The sequence below is a fragment of the Silurus aristotelis genome (assembly GCF_946808225.1).
Source record: "Silurus aristotelis genome assembly, chromosome: 23".
NCBI classification, from domain to species: Eukaryota; Metazoa; Chordata; class Actinopteri; order Siluriformes; family Siluridae; genus Silurus; species Silurus aristotelis.
Genome location: NC_139596.1, coordinates 16119767 through 16141375, shown reverse-complemented (window position 1 = coordinate 16141375; position 21609 = coordinate 16119767). Strand labels below are relative to the sequence as shown.

At 36.4% G+C, this 21609-nt stretch overlaps 1 protein-coding gene across 2 annotated transcripts in view; it reads right to left on the bottom strand.

The window, feature by feature from the left end:
- Positions 1-8023: 8023 nt before the first annotated feature.
- cabp7a (calcium binding protein 7a) overlaps positions 8024-21609 on the bottom strand; it is a 36704-nt gene continuing 23118 nt past the window's right edge. The window contains exons 3-6 of one of the 2 annotated variants that reach the window (XM_083527477.1): positions 11532-11675; positions 10907-11019; positions 9572-9722; positions 8024-9400 (exon numbers count right to left, since the gene is read on the bottom strand). In XM_083527477.1, the coding sequence (XP_083383603.1) occupies positions 9270-9400; positions 9572-9722; positions 10907-11019; positions 11532-11675 (539 nt within the window). In that variant the 3' untranslated portion in view covers positions 8024-9269. Of the gene's footprint in view, positions 9401-9542; positions 9723-10906; positions 11020-11531; positions 11676-21609 lie in introns of both variants that reach the window. The other variant, XM_083527478.1, reaches the window with a different exon arrangement.

Sequence of the window (21609 nt, the reverse complement as noted above, 5' to 3'; positions counted from 1 at the left end):
CAGCATCAGAAGAAGATAAATGTTTTTTGAATGGCACAAATTTGTATCCTGATATGAAATTGCCTGTGTACAGAAGATCCTCTCTAGATTTGTTAGACCTCGAGCATTCTTGCAAGAAAGATGATATAAAGTTGTTGTTTTTCCACATACACCAAATATGTTAAGCCAGTAGTTTAAAAAAATGATTTATGATTTGTGAAAGGCTTGTGCAAAGATTCTCCAAGTGCAGTTACCATCAACTTCTGAAAATCAACACCAGTCTCTAGGATTCTGACTCATTGTGGCAGAAAGTCCAACACTATTCTTGTAATGTTGTAACTTGAACCATTGAAGAAAAAATTTGTATCTGTGATTATGTAAACATTTTAAATTTGGACTTTACAAATCCATATAAGATGAAAAAAAAATATGAACAAACACAAGAAAGTTTATTATATTATTTTTTTGTTGTATGTATAAAAAAACCCTTGTATTTTACATTTCCTATTCACATATAATCTTTCTAGCCTGTTGTGTTTCATTGCTTCTCCACACAGGAAGCCAGGTATTGGATGGGATAAGCAAGGTTTCAGGTTTATTGTCTCTGCTGAAAACATTCAACATAATTGTTTTTGAGCATTCACTGAATTGACTTTCATATTGATCCGCTGTGCAGAGACTCCTTTAGTTCTTTCTAGAGACACTTCTGTCGCTGTTATCAAACTGGTCTGAATTCCAAATGACTGCTGTTTCAAAACAGTGAAACAGTATCATCGTCATGATCACCGTCATCATCACCACCATTATTTTTTTCATATATCTTCAATTTGTTCAAACAAAGTCTGTGCGATTTTGTGTTTTGGTGTTTTCATGATGATTATGATTGATGATTTATGATGGGGAATGGTTTTTTTTTGGAAATGTTTCAAAGGTCTTCAGTTGGGTTGCGATCTATATAGTGTGGAGGTCATAACATGATTTACATCATTACCATCCTTATGAAAGTATTCAGCAATCCCTCATACCTTGTGGGTTGGGGTTGGCCTGTTGTTGTCACCCTGAAAGAGACCACACCCATCAGAATAGTAATGATAGGAATAAGATAAAAAATAAGTACTTTGTATTGATTTGGAGTGATGTTTTGCATTAAGGAGACAATTGATGTCAAACCATTTGAGAAAATAAACAAATGCCCCCCTCGCAGCATAACAGAGCCACCGTTTTATTGTTGTCACCCTATGAATTAGATTGTATAAATAGATGGTTTGTGTGGGTGCATTTGAGTTGCGTATTGTTTTGTATGTACATCACATTTAGCTTGTTCCTCAGAAATAGACTGTACCCCAAAGTTCATACTTTTTTTTTTACAGTGAGTTGAAATGTGCCAGATATAAAATACCCTGAACCCATTTTTTATTTTGTGTTATAACAAAAGTGAATATCACTGCACAAGGCCAGCTTGTCTGGCCTTCTTTTTATTCTTGTCAGATACAGTAGTACAGGAAGACGCAATAAACACATTTTACAGGCTGGACCCAACACGTACATGTTACATATTAGATTTACCCAAGCTTAACAGCATGTTGAATGTGCCTTAACGAATATGTTTATGATATAAAAAAAAAAGCAATACAAATATACATATACTATATTTCCAAAAGTATTGGGTCACCGGACCTTTCCTGCTCTATGTGGTTCTTTTCCAAACTGTTACCACAAATCTGGAGGCACTCAATTGTACAGGACATCTTTAGATGGTGCTATAATAAAATGTTGCATTTACTTGAACTTGGAAATCCAAACCTTTCCCAGCATGGTAATGCCCCTGTGCACAAAGTGAGCTCCTTAAAGATCTGGTTTACATGCTTTGGAGAGGAAGATCTTGAGTGGCCTGCTATAGAGCTCTGATCTCATCCCTACTGAACACCTTTTGAGATGAATGTGAACGCTGACTGCACCCCAGGTCTCCTCATCTACATCAGTACCTGCCTTTCATAACACCCTTGTGGCTGGCTGATGAACACAAATATCCATAAGCACACTCCAAAATCTAGTGGAACATCTTCCCAGAAGAGTGGAGGGAATTATAAGAGTGAATTGGGACTAAATGTAGAATGCAACGCTCACAAATCACATACCAGTACTTATGACCAGGTGATCCAATACTTTTGGCAAAATAGTGTATGATGCAAATTAGATCTAAAATGATCTGTGTAAAATACAGTGAAGAAAATTTTGAGTAAATAAACAAAAAATGAGTCTGTGTAGGGAAAATAAAAAATGAGCAACATACAGCACAGTTTTAATCTCAAGTATTCAAATATTTAAACCAAACACTGCCTTGACATTGGTATTTTTTTTATCCCACAAAACTACACAACAATAAGCCGTACATCCAAACCTCTTAGGCCCGCTGTATATATTGCAATTTTTTGAGCAAATAATCATTTTGGACATGTACATATATTACCTAAAACATTTATATATTAGAAAAACTCTGTTAGTATATACATATACAGTATATGTACAATAATCATTGATCCAATGACAATATGAATTCATTAAACTTGTGTATAATAGTATTTTAAAGTGCAATAAGAAAATAATATCCCACTGGGCTTTTTTCTTTTATTAGCTCTGGCACCTTGAAATCTCAGATAGCTCACAGATTTTTACTGCCTCAACAAATGATGGATGAGCTTCAGCGTACATGGAACAGTGATAGGACAGATGATGCAACCCATAAAAAATCTACATTAATGGTCGAAATTTGCAGCTGTCACATAGGGTTTTTTTTTTTGGAGGTGCTGTTATTCAAACCTTTGTTCTAACATTTACATATTCATTGTTGTACCTAATTAAAAACTAACACATTTGCCAATTATACCTCCGTGTTCACACACAACATTCTCAGATTTAGAACTTTAACTCAAACTTTTACACACAGCCAAACAAAAAACTCATTCACACATAACAGTCACATTCACAGTTTTACCTCACGCATACACACACAATCACATTCACAATTATACCTTACACATTCACACACAGTCACATTCACAATTTTACCTCACACATTCAAACACAGTCACATTTAAAATTTTACCTCACGCATTCCCACACAGTCGCATTCACACACACAGTCACATTCACAATTTTACCTCACATTCATACACAGTCATATTCACAATTTTACCTCACGCATTCACACACAGCCACATTTACAATTTTACCTCACACATTTCCACACAGTCACATTCAGTTTTACCTCACACATTCACACACAGTCACATTCAGTTTTACCTCACACATTCACACACAGTCACAGTTTTACCTCACACATTCACATACACACTTACATTTACAATTTTACCTCACACATTCACACACACAGTCACATTCACACACAGTCACGTTCACAATTTTACCTCACACATACACACAGTCACATTCACAATTTTACCTCACACATTCAAACACACAGTCACATTTACAATTTTACCTCACATATTCACCCACAGTCACATTCACACACACAGTCACTCACAATTTTACCTCACACATTCATACACAGTCACGCTAACAAACAAAGTCACATTTACATCTGCGTGTATCTGTGTGTATTTGAACATCATTATAAACAGCACCTCCTAGTCATGGTCACACTGTACTTGAGCTACATTGGATCTGTTGCCAAAAATGATTGACATATGCATACAACATACTTAGGCAAACATTCAAATGTCAGAAATTACTCTGAACTAATACACCTCTTTCATCTTTATACAGCTCCACATGGCAGTATGAACATCCTCTTTCCTAACACAGCAGCACATTTCCTAATTAGCACTGCTTTCTATTTTACCCTAATTCACCCAATTATGCTTAAAAATAGTGATCATGTCCTTTACGCACAGGTATATTGCATATTTTAGTTAGACTATTATTTTATTGATTTCATTCATCAATATTTCTGATTGAATTAGTCATCATTGACATCACTGATTAAAGAAATCTGTAAGGTCCAAAAGTCTGTTGCTTTTTGACTTCCGTTTCTGCTGTCAGAGTTTAACTAATCCAGCAGATACTGTTTGTTGAGTAAATTTATGCGACTGATCATAAAGGCTGCTAAACATACCAGCTAGCTTTATTATCAAACAATGTCTATATTAGGGCTGTCAAAAGTAGCGCGTTAAAAAACGCATTAACGCAAATACATTTTTACGGCACAAATATTAATAACGTGCGATTAATGCAGCGCCATTTTTCTTTCCCGTTTTTATTAAGCATATAAATAAATAAATATAAAAGAGGCGAAATTTAAACCTTCGACGCAACACACATTTAGTCATGATGTAATTTTTTTACTTAGATATGAAAAATAATTATAAACTCCACCTGAAAATTATTTTTAATCAGTAAACATTTGTTTTACTGATTCGCCAAGTCTCAAATCAAGCACCAAAATCCACACGATGCACACATCCGGCAATTAAAACCGTCCGTGTGAAAACAAGGCAGAAGTTCAGTTTGGTGTCCTGATGTTTTACGTAATTTAAAATGCCATAATTACTTTAACTACATTTACAAGTATATTTTGCCTTCATGCTCTATGTTGAGTTTGGTTTCACTCATAATAAACATACATTTGCATGTCCATGTGGATAAGAGTATTAAAAACTTGAAAAGGTACACTGAGAAAAGATACAAATATGCAAATTAAGTTGTGAATAATTGCGATTAAATATCTGAATTGATTGACAGCCCTAGTATATATTATTAGCTACTGTATCTTGCTTACGTAAGACTGCTATTTTTGTCATTGGAGTTGCTAAACATAAGTAATTGCACAATGAAGCTTGGAGGTTACCTACTATTACCTATCACTCTCTTTGTATAATGAATAAAATAACAATTATTCAACAGCATTGTTGGATTCTCGTATTTGATCTGTCAGATGCTGGAGCTGTTGCTTTTCTAGAAATTTCTATGAAATTCAATTCCAGTTCCAGCTACAAATTACAGGTTCATATTATTGCTCTTCTTGTAGTCAGATCATATCTACAGTAATGTTTAAACAGAATTTATAAAAATATTGTAAAGATTTCTGATAGATGTTTATTTAAGCCAGGAGTCTCCAGTGTCAGCAGTTAAGCTTTTTACTTAAGCATAGGAAAGTCTTCATAAAAGATAGTTTTGCAGTTTATAGATTAAGTTAATTACTGTTTTAATGCCAATAAAGGAGCAGAAAACTAATTGTTACACTTCAGGATGTTGTTAATGTTGTAATTAGAAAATAACCAGTTTGACAGATTATTTCTGTTCATGTAAACGCATATATCTTTTAAAATATGTACTTTAGATTTTATTTTTGTAACTCTGGTTGCTTAGTCATGGATTCAGGCTTCTGGACCATCCTATTCATGGTAATAATTAGTAAGGCAGAAGTTTTTCCTGATCACTAAAACCCCAAAACCACATTGAACCTATTTTGTACGTGCAATTTGGACTTCCGTGTGCTGCTTTTTACATCTATATGCTGTCAGTGGGCCACATTGCACATAAATTTAGCAAAAAATAACAACCAAATCTACTGAGATTGACTAGTGAAACACAAAGATGGACCCCTGCTATATACAGAAAATCTAAACTGAATTACACACACACACACACACACTCTTACCCAAGGCAATATTTAAAAAGCCTAGGAAATGCGTCATGAACAAACCCAGACATACAGCTTACTACATCATGAATAACAGGGTGGATTTGTTCAGGTGGTGATTAAACCCACTCGTGAGATTAAATATACAGGAATACATTTCCGAATAGAATGTAAATAAACTGCAATAGGTTTTCAGTACATAACATTTCAAAATATGTATCGAATCTATTTTATATATCTATAGCATCTTTTTTTTCTATAATACATTGTGTCTGGACAGTTGCAACTTATCAAAGTCATTTCCTGAAATCACAGTAAATCGTTGGTAAGATGCACTCAGTGCACCCATCTAGTATTGTGTCATCTCTGACACATGATCATGCATCAGCAGTGCAAAGGTTGTTGTGAGTAATGAGAGGAAACTATTACTGTACATAGGGTTGACCGCTTGGGTTATGCATAGTGATTTGCAGAAAAATAAAATGTTGAATTTATTTATTTTTTTTGGTGTTTGATGCTTGCTCACTCATGTAATGTTGACAGTTTGAGCCTACTGTTGCTAACAAATAAAGAAACCCAACAGGCAACTGGTGGCTGAACAGAATAGTAAAATAATCACACACTTGCCTAAAAAGACATAAGAAATCCTTAACTAAGCTAAAGTATATAACAAAGTTATTTTTAAGTAATTTGGAGCATTTACACATTTAGACATTTGCTATTCGTGATTTTATAATTTTTTTTTTTTTACAAAATTTCACACTTAGTTTTGGAAATTTGCACATAAAGGGTTCGCTTATGTGAATCCTAATTGATCAGCTTCGTCTCATAAAATTAATGTGGGTTTCTGGAGTCATATATACTGTCAAATTTTTTTTTTTTCGATAACACACACACATTTCTTTGTCATCGAAGCAAAAAAATCATTAAAGACCTATAAGATTATCTTTTTGATTAGGACAAAAGGAATGGAAAGAGAATTAGAGCTGATGAACTGCGGTGGCTGAGCTGTATTACTGGAAGATTTAGCTCTTGCTACAATGCTCTTTTACCAATTAACCATGCTGTCATGAGGTGTCTGAGATTTCATTAGGTTTTGTGTCACTAACTGAAAGGCATTTGTCATGGGTATGCTTAGTAATTTACTTAATCAATACTTACAAAGGAATACTATACACAAGAAAATCAATGCTACTGGTATGTTTTTCAAATGAAGACTTTTTAGTTTAGTTTGGTTCTGGAAAATTTCACAACACAAATTTATTGAAGGATCAAGAAGCTTTTGGTTATGTCTCAAACAAGCAAGTTTGAGACATAGTTCATAGCCGTTTTTTAAAGCAAGTGTGTGATGTAGAAACAGGCTGTGCAAAGACTAAACTGGCATGCTCTAAGTCTCCATTATTTGTAAGCAACAATAGATAGGTTATAGGTTTTGTCATCTTCAAAACGCATTTAAAAATTAAAATTTCTGGCCAAACATAAAGATTTATGTCTTGAACCAGACCTGCTTTGCGTTTTTTCTAGAAACGGAGAACCTGCAGTTAACATCTCTCGAGATTGTGACCTCTTTTGCGCATCTATAATGTATATCTTGAAGTGCAAGGAGAGATGTACAAACTTTTCAAAGCAGTCTATATCCTGCTGCTTTTGTGTCTTGATCAATCAAACATATTGCTGTACACCTTGAAATCCTGAGTGTGACCCAATCTTTCGTCTTCCCATTTCACCTTACAGTTTCTTTGTGCTATTTTTTGGGAAAGTTTGCAATCTAAAACCAAGCCGAACTAGAAAAGCTGGTAGGCATGCTGAAGCTGTAAAGACACAGTTTGTAAATGCTGCTTTACTGATTCCAATCCCAACCCCAAAATTGATAACTCTGTAGTAAGAATAAAGGGGGAAAAGTCAGTAGGAAGTTTTCACAGCAATGCCATAGAAGAGCCATTTTTGGTTGCTCAAAGAACCTTTCAGTAAATGATTGGAACTAAGAAATATGCACATTGTTTAAAATTTTATACAGTTTTCTTCCAACTTTTTTGTCCAATTTAGTAAATTGCTTTGGGTGGGGGCGGGGCTATTATTATTATAATACAAATCCCTGTTGCTAAATCATAATAAGATGTTTTCATGTGCAGTATTTATTATCATTATTATTATTGTTATTATTTATATTGACAATTTATTTGCACATCTCACAGTTGTATACATACTCTGTATACTGGTTGGTACTGCATCGTTGTTGTGTTGTGCTGTGTTGTGTTGTGTTGTTGCACTGAATGTTGTTTGCATAAAGTTGCATACATGCAATCTATGTAATGTCCTGTATAAAGATCTGTTTTGGAAAATGTGCTGTACTGTATATGGTTGACAATTAAGATTTTTGGGTATAAATTACCTTTTTTTGGTTCTATGGATGTTAAAGATTCTTCACACGACCATACACCTTGACAAAGAACTATTGAAAAACCTTTTTTAGCAGTTTTAAGAGTAAACATGATTATTGCTTCCACATCAAAATGATTTTATTAAAACCAAATAAAATTTCTCAAATTTGGTTAAGACTTATTTCTACTGTTATTAAAAATGAAAATAAAAAGGTGACGTTTTTTTGAAAGCCTGGTGGAGAAAAAAACTTTCTACTAAAGATGGAATAACTAATCAAAATCACTGGGCCAATTACCAATTCGGGTTGTTTGTTTTCTAATGGCTATGTAATGGTAGTCTAAAAAGTCCAAAACCTTAAACTAGAGAATCTGTTGTAAGGTTATTGCTAAATATTTAAAGACAGACTTAAATGTGAAGTCCAATGAAGACATACTTTTGCAGTCAAGAGAAAATAAAGCACAGGAGATCAAATTGTCATTACTAAGTCAAATTAAGTCAAATCTTAAGGGTTGTCAACGTCTGGTTCCCAGTTCAAGAAGAAATACAGAACCTACATCACCATACGAAGACTTCAGGGCTGCTGCGCCCCCTTTGGCAGTGTGAAATATTACTACAATGTGCTCAGTGCAACATGAAAGAAAGCACAGAAACTGATAAACAACACATAACACACCCACACACACATTTTACAACATGAGCATATCCTGAACAGCCCTTGTAGTCATGCACATGGACCAGCACGCTTTATAGAGGGTATATTTCCAGTCTTTAAAAATCAGACCTCCTTGACTCCTTCACTGGCATAAAGATAGAACAACAGATGCTTTAAGACTACTAGAAGTCCATGCATCACTTCATCACTTCATGCACTGAAGGAGGAGGATGAAGACGAGGACAAGAACAAGTAGGAGGAAGGTCCTGGATTGGAGGTTTCCATGCATCTGGTACATCCAGGCCATTGAGGAATGAAAGTTTCTTAAGTCGCATGACCTGATCAGGATGTGGATCCAATCAAACAGTCTTTTTTTTTTTTTTTTTTTTTTATCCTTTGTATTTTTTTCCCCCTCATTTACTGTATTCAGCTGAAGGTCTGTGTAAAACAGATTCAGTACTTATTAAAAATTTGCAATTAAATGAATTACAAATTAAATCTTATGGTTCATGTAATGCAATAGTTTTGTTTTTTACAGTGCTGATTCCAGTCAATGTCGAATGTTCGCAGGTTTGTGATTGGATGCCGACGTTATTTCATGCCGCTTCGGAGCACCTGATTGGCTGCGATAAGCATGACGCTGATGATGAAAGCGATGGCGAAGGCGCAGATCAGACTCTTCCTTACACACGTCTGTTTCACCTGTTGTGTCGGACTCTCCGCTGAGTAGACACAGTAAAGAGGAAGACAAAAATCAAAGGACAGTACAGCAAATGACCACCAGGGTTTTTTTTTTTTTCTAACAATGGTGCCTGAGACGAACTAAGACAACAAAAATCTCAGCATCTCATTTATTCAGCTCACAGTGGCAGATTTCGTTTGAATCATCTTACAGTCGATGTCCACTTGGCAGTCCTCAGGATTCTCAATGTGGTTCTCCTCTGTCATGATGATGGTCTCGATGTCTTTCATGGTCAGGTGATCGCAGAAGGTCTCGTAAAGCAGACGCTTCAGCTCGTCTACAGTGAGCTTCTGCATGTCGCACTATCAAAAAGAGACAAGTTCACAGTTTTAGAGGGACACGTTATAGGTTTCATAACGGACATTAACACACACAAATGCTGTTTTTGTCTGATTTTATGTCACTTTGATGTAACACCTGAATCAAATGTTTCATGCTGCATGGCCTTTTGCACACATTTTTCACTTATACAGCTTGATTACTTACTTTGCACTTTTTGTGTTTTTGTTTGATAAGAAAGAAAAGAAAGAGGTAAAAAGGCTTTTTACTTGTCACATGTATATTACAGCCCAGTGAAATTCTTTCCTCTCATATCCCAGCGATGTAAGGAAGTTGGGGTCCCAACCCAGGGTCCACTATGATACAGTTCCCCTGTAACAGGGCCTTGAGGGCCTTGCTCAAGGGCCCAAGTGTGGCAGCTTGGCAATACTAGAACTGACTTTTTTTTATCACTAACCCAGAGCCTTTACCACTGAGGTACCACAATTCAGTCTTTTTTTATATAAAATGTATGTTCTTTTTGAAGATTCCAGTCCACATGTAGTCTGTATTTCCTCTTGTAATACTTTTAATCACCAGATTTTGGAGCATGCTTGTGGAGATTTGTGTCTCATGTTAGTAAAGTCTGGCACTGATGTAGGTGAAGTAAGAAAGACTGGGGTGCAGTCAAGATTCAAATTTTTGTTCCAAAGGGGTTCAATAGGGTTGAAGTCAACTCTCTATAGCAGAAGATTGTCCACTCCAACTCATGTAAAGCAGATCTTCATGGAGCTGGCTTTGTGCACAAACTGACATGATGCAGTGTGTCTTCCACTCGTATCTCTCTTATTCTTACACACACACCCACACACACCCACACACACACACACACACACACACACACACACACACTTCTGCTTTTAAGCATCTAAAGGGCTTTGCTCAAGGACACTACATCACAGAGCTGTGCCGGGACACAGCAACCAGCTCCGCTTAATCCATTTCTAACCCACTGTTAAAATAAGAATTAGCACAAAGTGCAAATTTTTATGCAAGCAGGAGGCTTAAGTTAGCTGCTTAATTAATGCCAAATTGCAAAGTAAGTGTGAGGGCCGATACATTCCTGATTTAGCCTATTTTGGTGTGTGTGTCTGATTACGGGAGACACGAATGGAAGAACACACTGCATCATGTCAGTTTTAATAAGACAAAGTCACATAGTAATTACCTTCCAGAACACAGAGTCGAAATCGGTGCCGTTGAACTTGTCAGGCATTCCGGCTGCGGAGATCTTTGGCCCCAGGAGTGTCACAAACTCCTCAAAGTCCACTTGCCCATCTCCTGTGAGAGAATGAGTAAAGGAGACAGAAAGAGAGAGAGAGAGAGAGAGAGAGAGAGAGAGAGAGAGAGAGAGAGAGAGAGAGAGAGAGAGAGAGAGAGAGAGAGAGAGAGAGAGAGAGAGAGAGAAGAGGTAGAAGTGAGATGTTTGAGTGGAATTAATTCTATAATTTAAGCACTACAGACAAACTGAAAGAGAATTCAAAGGTTAATGTGATTAGAGGTGGAGTCAGTATTTGTGTATGTAAATAATAGTGTAATGATGTTTATAGATGGTAAAGGTATGAAGGCTATGAAATTCAGAAAAAATTATATATAGCTAGTTGCTATCAAGATGGCTGCAGTTGTGGGTAATGATTTTATTGAACCTGGCAAACAACAAAGTACTCTGAAAAGCACTTTGACTAAAATTGGTCAAGGACAGACAATAGATCAGGCAATTTATTAAAAGAATATCAGCACTAATACCAGTGGAGACTGTTTGGGACACCATTTTTTTATATGCTTTGCCTCACCATCCATGTCCAGTCTCTGGATGATGACCTCCAGCTCCACCTCATTGGGCATGTAGCCCAGAGAGCGCATGGCCATGCCCAGCTCCTGCTTAGAAATAAAGCCGTTCCCATCGCGATCAAACACCTTAAATGCTTCCCGAATCTCTGAGGGGACAAAAAACACCAAGACACAGAAAAGAGAAATCATGAATCATCAGTTGTGTGGAGCAGCATGTAGGAGCCGTTTAAACGTAAGACACATAAAATTAAAGTTTCAAAAGTATTGGGACACCTGGCTTTTCTAGGCATATGTGTATCTAATCCTCGTATCCAGAAAAGCTTCTAAACCTTTACCACAACGTTTAAGTCACACAATTGTATTGGGTGTCTTTGGATGTGCTAGCATTTCATTATCCCTTTAATTGAACTAGCAAACTCCAAACTCTTCAATGATGGCGAACCTCCTTAAAAGTTTAAAGTCAGCTCTATAAATATATGAAGTTGGAGTCTCCAGGCCTCCTAAAATCTCCACAACCTCCCTCCAATATCTAGTGGAACATCTTCCCAGAAGAGTGGAGGTTATTATAAGAGCAAATTGAGGCTAAATGTGGAATGAGATGCTCAAAAAGCACGTATAAATCTTATATCCAGGTGTCCACAAACTTTCTCCAAAAATCTTTTTTTGTATGTTATAATTTCTTTCACTTTTTATTTATCTTGTTTGGACACACTTTTGTCTAATTCTAGTCCTTGAGTAATTAGTGCAATTAACAACTTTTGTGGCAACTGTGAATTTGTATTCCTTAAGCACTTTTATTATTTATTAATATTGTATTTATAGTTTAATTTTAGCAAATATGTGAACACTTGTATTAATGTGTACAATAAATGACCTTGAACAACACACAGCTATTTTTTATTAGGTGGTGTTAGCTCAGTAGTTAAGATTCTGGGTTACTGATGGGAAGGTCGGGGTATCGCCAAGCTGCCACCCTTGGGCCCTTGAACAAGGCCCTTTTACCTTTATATAAAGAGCGAATGACAAAACAGTGAAAAAGGATATCCATTCCAGAATACTGGGTTAAAAGGATTTAGTATTTAAAACACTCATTGGAATGCATTCAGCTCACATATACAACAGTCAGTGCTGGTCTTTGAAATAAAAACTTCAGCATGGAGGTCGTGTTGAAGTGTTCGAGCTGAACTCGGTCAAGCAGGATATTGGTTATGCTTGAATGCGGCATTTCAAGTCTCAATCTCTTTTTTCAGCATGCTAACTTTATTAGGAACTAATAAACATATGGGGATTGAGGTTATAGAAAAAATAGTCAACAACAGATTGGTTAGTGTCAAGCAGGGGCTGTGTAGCATGTGTCACTGGCTACCCAGGTACATACTGTATAAATATGACTTTATTTGTAGGTATCTACAAAATGGATTGTTTTTTCTTAGCTGTTTACTTGCAATACATGGCAAGTATTCACAAACCCAAATCGGCCCAATCAGCTCTTAGAAAAGTAATATAAATCTGACACACTGAGAAGGTGACCTTCCTCCTGATTGATTTTATTCCCAATTTTATCTTTTGTTTCATAATTTTTTGGAATATACACGCTCAGACAATAAAGAAGGGCATTTCATTTAGTTGACTACGAAAATGAAATTCGACATTTCTGTCAGGGTTAATTTATTATTTCTGCCCTGCTATATGTTCACACACTGTTAGTTATATTATTCAATTAGATTTTTAATCAAACCATTCATTTGCATTCATGAATTCAATTAATTAACATGATTATTCAATATAATTACATGAAATATGTTCGCAGTTCTGCGATAAATGGACAAAATTATCAGGAACACCTGACTTTCCCATCCATATGTCCTTCTTTTCCCAAACTGTTACCTACACTACAGTATGTATAGGATGTTTTAGAAAGCTGATTGCACCCCAGGCCTCCTAAACCAGTATCTGACAGATTTTCACATTAACACTCCAGAATCTTCCCAGTAGTGTGGAGGTTCTTATAAGTGCAAATGGATGTCTACAAATGTCTATATATAAATTTGTCCATATAGTGTATGTTTATTCTCATTATGAGCCTTTAAAAGCATTTACCTCAGCATAACGTGACCTTTAAAAGCATAGGCATTTACACAATCGCAATTTTACAGCTCTTTGTAAGCTTGAATAGTCTCGCTTTTGAGGTTAGTGTACTTATATTTCATAATTATTTCTTGTATGCACACCTCGCTTCATCTAACAGACCTCTTAGTTACAATCAGTGGTGAAAAGTATTTAAGTAAATGTACTTCGTTACCGTACTTATGTAATCTTATTTTTATGTAAAAGCAAGAAAGATATAAGCAAGTTTACGTTCTATTCAACTCATTTATGATCCAATATACCGTATTTTTCGGACTATAAGCCGCTACTTTTTTCCCACGTTTTGAACCCCGCGGCTTAAACAACGAAGCGGCTTGTTTATGAATTTTTCCTGGGTTTTTCCCGGTTTTCACAAACTTCAAGCCAAAAAACTGAACCCCATAACATTAGACCAATGAAATTTCCGAACAGAAACGAAAAAAACGCACCTCACCTGTGTTCTGAGCTGCACGGCATCGGGAAGTAAAACGCACGACGATGCCAAAAGATAAACTCCCGAGAGAAATAGTTGTGAAAGGAAGGAGGAAGACAGTGAACAATGACTTTCTTGGTAGGCTACTGTTTAGATACAAGCCGTTGTAACGCGTTGAGTCTGGGTGAAGGGAGAGCTCGCTAACTCCAGTTGCAACAGATATCATATAAGCACAGACAGGTTTCCAAAACTCGTGCTTTTTTATTTTTCTTGGCAACAGCGTTATGGGTTAGTCAAAGAAACTTAGAAATGAGCATCAGAAAATAATAAGGACATATTCCTCGTCTTGAACACACCCAGTAATACTGGAAAAATGCAGTGGCAAGCTATTCCCAAAATACCGCTATGCTCCTAAAGGAAGCGCAACATATTTCACCAGTTACACCGTGTAACAGACATTAAAGCCTGTGTAAAGTACATTAGTGTAGACACCTGAGGCTTATAGACAGGTGCGGCTTATTTATGTTCAAAATATAAAAATATTTGATATTATTATAGCTTGTATATGGGTGCGCTTTATAGTCCGGAATTTACGGTATGTATGTTTTACTCCACTGTATTTTGTTGGCAATGACTATTACCAATCACATGTCGCAAATCTGTTGATGTCATTAAGGATGAACCTTAATGACATCAACAGATGTGCGACATGTGATTGGTAATAGTCATTGCCTAAATGTTGCCTGTGAGTGGCTTTTTAGCACCGCTGGCCTCATTTTCAGTCTAAAAAAGAGCTCAAATAAATTCCAAAAACTTTGAGAACCAGGTTTTGTTGAAGTAAAAAAAAAAAATGTTGTCCCTCTCAGAGACTGAGCAGTGCATCAAATCACAGTCAGCCCTGAATATTTGATTTAATTGAATTTTGATAGTAAATAATCTAAAATTATGGTTTTTTTCTTCGCTCCTTCAAAGATAAAGCTGCAAATTCTTATAGAGAAAGTCAAAGAGAACGTTTCAGAGAAACTGCTCTGTGGGGAAAAAGTTTCAGGAGTGGAGACTCCTTCCAAACATGCTAAACAAACATCTCCTTTGCCATTTCAGTACATTTGTATTTTTCTTTTATACAAGTTCCTGAATTAAGCATTCAGCAGCATTATGGCAGCGAAAAACAAACCAAAAAAATATCATGAAAATAGAATTTAAAGAAGAAGCATCATATGTAATAAATATTAATATATGACACCAAGCATGCAGCGTGATCAGAAATGATAACTTACTAATGAATAAAGCGTCAGGTTGCAAACATTTTGAAATAAACCTAATCAACCTGAGACACTGGACTCTGAAGTAAAGACTTTTTTTCTTTCTTTACCCCTCTGCATCTTTCTCCAGGTCCCAGGGATGGTGATTATCAGTTACTGGTGCAGGAAAGCTGCATTGTTTAGCATTTCCCCTGCTCTTTCTACAGTAGTCTTGATTTCATATCAGTCCATTCTCCTGCATCCATCCGTCTTCTATATGAAAAGCTTTTGGGTGACATTTTCTACAAATCCATCCGGAAAAAACAATAACCTCGTCACATATATACTAACACTAAAAACCCTGCATCTATAGCTGTAGTACAAATAGCAAGATAAATGAAATGTTCAACATTTTGTTTGGTGCAGTCTGATAACAGAATAAATAATAATGACCAAAGTATTAAGGATCAAACCTCAAGGATGCTGCAGGAGAAACTGTTACAGATATACCATAATAAGAATTGGGCAAAATACTGTGCCATGCTGAAACAAGAAACCATGGGGCAAAGAGAAAGGGGAGATTCAGAGAATAATAACACAACATGCAATCAAAGTAGCCTTTTCTTAGGTTAAAAAAATACAAATACTTCATTAATATATTTCTGCTTAACAATGGAAGTCTATATTGTTGCTAGTTATATGTATATTGTCAGAGATATTCCTCCTTGTGCAGAGCACAGCATGCCAGCTTGCAGAAAGAGAGACAGCGGGTACCGCATTCTATTCCCTGATGTCATGTGCTTTTGTTTTGATTTAAGTCCGTATGCACTGAGTATTTGTTTTCATTGTCACGTCTTTGTAATTTCATTTATTTAATTCCCGTCTAATTACTGGTCCTTGTGTTTTCCCATTCACAGCTGTTCCCTCTTCCGTGTTCATTAGCTTGTGTTTAAATATTCGTGTGTATCCATGTGTATTTCACGTTTTCACAGCGATCACTATCCTATTTTTGTTTCATGTTCCTCGTTTCCTGGTGTTGATCTAGTTTTGGTTTCTCATTCACGTTATTATTTATTAGTCGTTTTGCTGTTTGACGACCGCGCGACCTTTGCCTGTCTCACGTTTTCGCATCAGGGAATCGGCATAAAAGTTAACGATGTGATGCATCGATTTTTCAAAAATGTGCGTCTTTACATATTTTCATCGCTAAAAAGCAATTTATTGATATTATTATTATTATTAATAGATATGCTATACTTAAATTATTTAGAAAGTGAACAATAATTCATGTGTAGATTGAGTCCTCCTCCACTAAAGTGTTTCTTGATCGCGTTCTCGCTGCTACGTGACTATGACGCATCACAACACCAAGGAGACTGAGGCGTGTCCTGATAGTCACATAGAATAGAGATTAACATGGCAGAGGTAGAGCTGCATCTTCCTGAAGACACAAAAGGAAAATAACGTGGTTTTTTTTGCCTGTTTGTGAAAGGGACATGTGTTAGAAGTCAGACGGCACTTAAGTATGAATAATATATATTTATAAATTTATGATTTGCTGTCTGTCTGAACCAAAGAAATAAAAGTACGATTTGAAATTGTATAGAATCATATTTTTTCCAATGCATCGTATTTTATTGAATCGCATTGTGTTAAATAAAATCTAAATCTGATTGCACTGCATCGCATCAGTAGCTGCTTTATTAGGTATCTTCATTATGTATCTATCATTTTTTATGTATCGTTGACTATGCATCGAGATGTGAATCGTATCGGCCTCAGTTATGGAGAAACACATCCGTTATATGTGTTACACAGTATATCAAAATGTGGCATTCAATGTATGAGCAAATCCCATTTAGCCATTCAAGGTCTTTAAAACTTGAATCCTCACACAATGGATGCCGTCAACTGACAGATACTGGACGTGCTGTCTTTAAAAATAATATGAAATTAATTTCTGCAATTTATACTCAGATATCATTTGAAATGTCCTCAATGCCAGAATCAAACTTTTAAACATCAATTACCCTTTTTTTTTTTTTTTTTTTTTTTTTATATTAAGTGTAACTAGAGGTTAAAATACCAAAATGTTATGACTATATATCTAAAAGTTTGTTGATACCTGGCTATCACACACAAACTATATGTGATTCTACTTTTTAATTTGGAAACGCAGTTGTGTAGAATGTGTATATTTGCTTGGCCATTATAATTCCCCTTCAGTGGAACACCCCTGGAATGCCCCCTGTGCTACAGGAAGTTATAATTTGGCGAGGTTGGAGTGGACGAGCCGGAGTGTCCAGCACAGAGCCCTGACCTCAACCCCACTGAACACTTTTGGGATGAACTGGACCACTAATATGCTTTCAGTCCCTCTATATCTGACATCAGAGTAATCAAAGTAATGCTCCTATTGAAATCCTTCTCAGAACAATGTTGGTCAAGTGATGGTCAGATGTGTAAATACAGTAGATAAGTCCATACAGTGTACATGAAACAAAAAATGAAAAGACAAAGCACAAATTATCATCCTTTGCAATAATATTTTCCCTAAGCCATGACTCATTTATTAATATTAATATTAATAGTGCTAGTAGATACACAGACAGTAGGCTGCATGTCATCATACCATGTGACAAAAGGGGACTCGTATCCAGCCTGAGTGGCTGATATGAAGAAGTAAAATAAGAAATAAAAGAGTGCATAGTAGAATGTGACTCGATCATGCTGAATATGAAAGAAAAAAGGGCTGTGTGAGTCTCTCTAAAGGCAAAAGTACTGAAATAGATTTTAAACACAGAGGGTGTGAATGGAGGGAACGGCAGCACGTAGGCGAGGGATGAACTTAGATCAAAGAAAACGAATTAATCTTTCACTGGTCTCCAATTTTCTTTGTGTGAGCCCTTTAGACAAAATTGTAACCCACAAAAAGACCATAGTTAGTCTTAATCTGTGCTCAAGAAGAGACTGCAAGGGGGAGGGGGTATCCTATGCCTCTTATTCTACAGAGAGAATGGAGTTGGAATAAATCAAGGTTTTTGTCTGCGAAATGTCGAATTTGGCTAACTGTTAAAAACGTAATCTTACCTGAACCATGTGAACAATAGAAAGCATCTCTCTTTCTTTTTCTTTCTCATCCACACTGAACACCTTTGAAATGAACTGGACCCAGTCACATGCACCCTGGACCTCTATATACTAACATCAGTACCCAATCGTACTAATGCAATTGTGGAAACTTTCATGTCCTTCGTTTTTAATTTTTGCAGCTTTTCAATAAATCCTAATAAATGTGCATTTTTTCTGTTTTGTCTGAAAAACAAAAAAAATATATTGAATCTGAATAAAAAAAAAAAAAATTTAAGTACTAAAAACAAGTCTCAAACTGCTTATTTGTATTTGGATGTTTTTTATTTTTCATTTAATAGACACTTTGCACTTTTTTCCAGATCCTGAACGGTAAATGGGCTTTAAAAAGCATCAGAAATCATTTGAATGTCACATTTGTTAAAAACTTAATCCTACCTGAACCCCCTTGAAATCAATATAAATTAGTGTAAGTAGTTATACTTGACATGCGTGTCAAATATAAGGATATGATTTTTATAGTGTCAGATTACATCACGGTATGGCATTTACAATTAAAAAAAATTGGTGAATTCAAATCCCAGCAACAGCCAAGTTTCCACTGCTAAGTCCTTGAACAAGACCCTTTTCCCTGCCTCAAGATATGTCAAATTCCCTTTAGCAGAGGTTCTGCTTTTATATCTTAAAATTCTGAATATCTTGAAACAACAATAGGTTGTATTATGGTGTATTTTGACACAGACGTATACAAAGTAGTGATGGGAAAATCGGATCATTTTAGTGACTCAGTACTTTAAATCTCGTTCATTTTTTGAGTCATTGAGTTCATTTTGGGGGTTGGGGTTGGAAGCATGGCTGGAAGCATCAGGTTGACATTTAAGGATGGAATCTTCTTTTATCTTCTCTTTAATGATGGAGGAATATGTGTGTATGTAAATTTGCTGGGATTATGACAAGCTGTTTATAGCTGCTATAGCTAGACTCTCTATAGCATACGAGAGCAAAGATCATATAATCAATAAATAGTACACTTTCTTCCCTTTTTGCAATACTTTAACATTTACAACATTTGACACAAGCTTTTGTCCAGAGCATTTATCTTACTGTGCATTTATCTCATTTATATAACTGAGCAGATATTGGGTAAAGGGCCTTGCTTGAGGGCCTCGGAGAGGCATCTTATAATATATACACAGCGCTACTCTGCTCCAAGGTGCTTTGTCCCCTGTTTCTGAACAAACTGGAATATGTAAAGAAAATAATTTCACTGTAATATATAAGTGACAAATAAAGGCTCACTGTTGATTAATTTCCTAAACACCCGTCTCACCCACCCACCCCTTATAGGGTGAATCCTTATTTGATGTCTACTTTTCTACTCCTATGCTTTACTGGGGCCAGGGGTGCAGCTCCATTTTTGCTGAGGGGTATTCAAGATATTGTATTTACCCACTTTTTGGGACGGGGGTAAACAAGAAAAAATTACACTACATGCAATGGATGCAATGGAGGCACCCCTATGCCCACTGCACATACTGCATACTCCATGTATTATAGCATGTGTGGGAATGCTTGTATTAAATTATCTTGACAGCCTGAATAAGTATAGCAACAGCTTTTTCTCCAAGGTCCAATTTTAATGTGCCCTTTAGAGTTACAAACTATTGTGGACTGTACCTTCCTGATGTTCCTTTAATTAAAGGAACAAAAAGACCCACCCTAGAGGCTACCACCGAGTATTTTTTTCCTGAGTGGTCACAATGACCGCATAGGAGACTCTGTTCATCCAGCTTAATAAATATCTCAGCTTGTCATCATGCTGCATACCAATGAGCCTCGGAAGCCTTTGGCTTCAGGTCCCGAATCTCCTCTAAATATCCTTTGTCGCTCTTTTTGTTGGTTTGATATTGACGTCTTGGCTCTTGCTCCTCTCTTTTAAACAGAAGGGTTCGGCTGCTCCTGATACACACCCACGCTGCTTTTGATGTATGAAGGTGCGCTCACACTTCAAAGATATGTAATGATTCCTGCTGTGACTTCGAGTAAGACCGACATTTCAAGTGACCCTTTGGAAATTGCTCCTGTGCGGGGTTAAATGGATTCCATATACTTCTCGGATTTATATAGAATATGAGAGCGCACACTCATGAACGTGCTTTCAAATAAATTCCTCGAATCTAAATGACGTCCCTGATATAAATCTTCAAGCGGGACACTATGAACGCTTTATAAAGCCAGTTAAACGGTGTTTTATGCTGCCAATATGCTCACATGCATCATAATGACGGGGACAGTAATTCATTCTGTCTGTAGTTTCAGTGTAACAGGTGTCATCTGAGAGCTGCAGAAGCTCCTCCACATGCTAGGGTTACATTTGTGGACTTCCCTACTAGCTCTTTATAGAACAGACTAAAGTAAAAAAATTTTAAAAATCTATGTTGGCAAAAATATAACCACCCATTGTGTGTGTTCTGCACTTATTTTTTTTTTTATCTCCTCATAAGACTCAGTCCATCTTGCATTCTGTGCAGACCTTACTCCACATTCGAATACCACTGTAAATGTATTTTAACGAGCCTCGAGAGCCTGCAAATGGGCTTAATCGCAGCACTGGTACAGAAAGATTTTCCCCTCACTTCTGTGTCTGTCCCTGCGGAAGAATTGTTTTATGGAGAAAAAGTAAACAGACCTAAGAAAAGATATATGCTCAGGATAGCCAGTTATACAAGTCATCATATTGCTGATACAGTGGATATTAAAAGTTTACACAACTGTATGAAATTGCAGGTTTTTGAAATATAAATACAGAAAAAACAACATAATTGTTACATCTTTAATGCAATATGATGCATAACATTATGACCACCTGCATAATATTGTCTTGGGCCCCCTTTTGCTGCCAAAATAGTCGAGACCCACTGAGTAATAACAGCGTGAACTTCTTCAGAATTTTTAGCTACAGGAGCTCGTCTGTTGGTTTGGACCACACGGACCAGCCTTCGGTCCCCACATGCATCAATGAGCTTCAGCCGCACATTATCCTGTCGCCGGTTCACCACTGTTCCCTGCTTGGAGAACTTTAAATAGATACTGACCACTGCAAACCAGGAACTTCTACAAGAGCTGCAGTTTTGGAGATGCTCTGACCCAGACGTCAATTTGGCCCTCGCCAAAATCGCTCAAATCCTT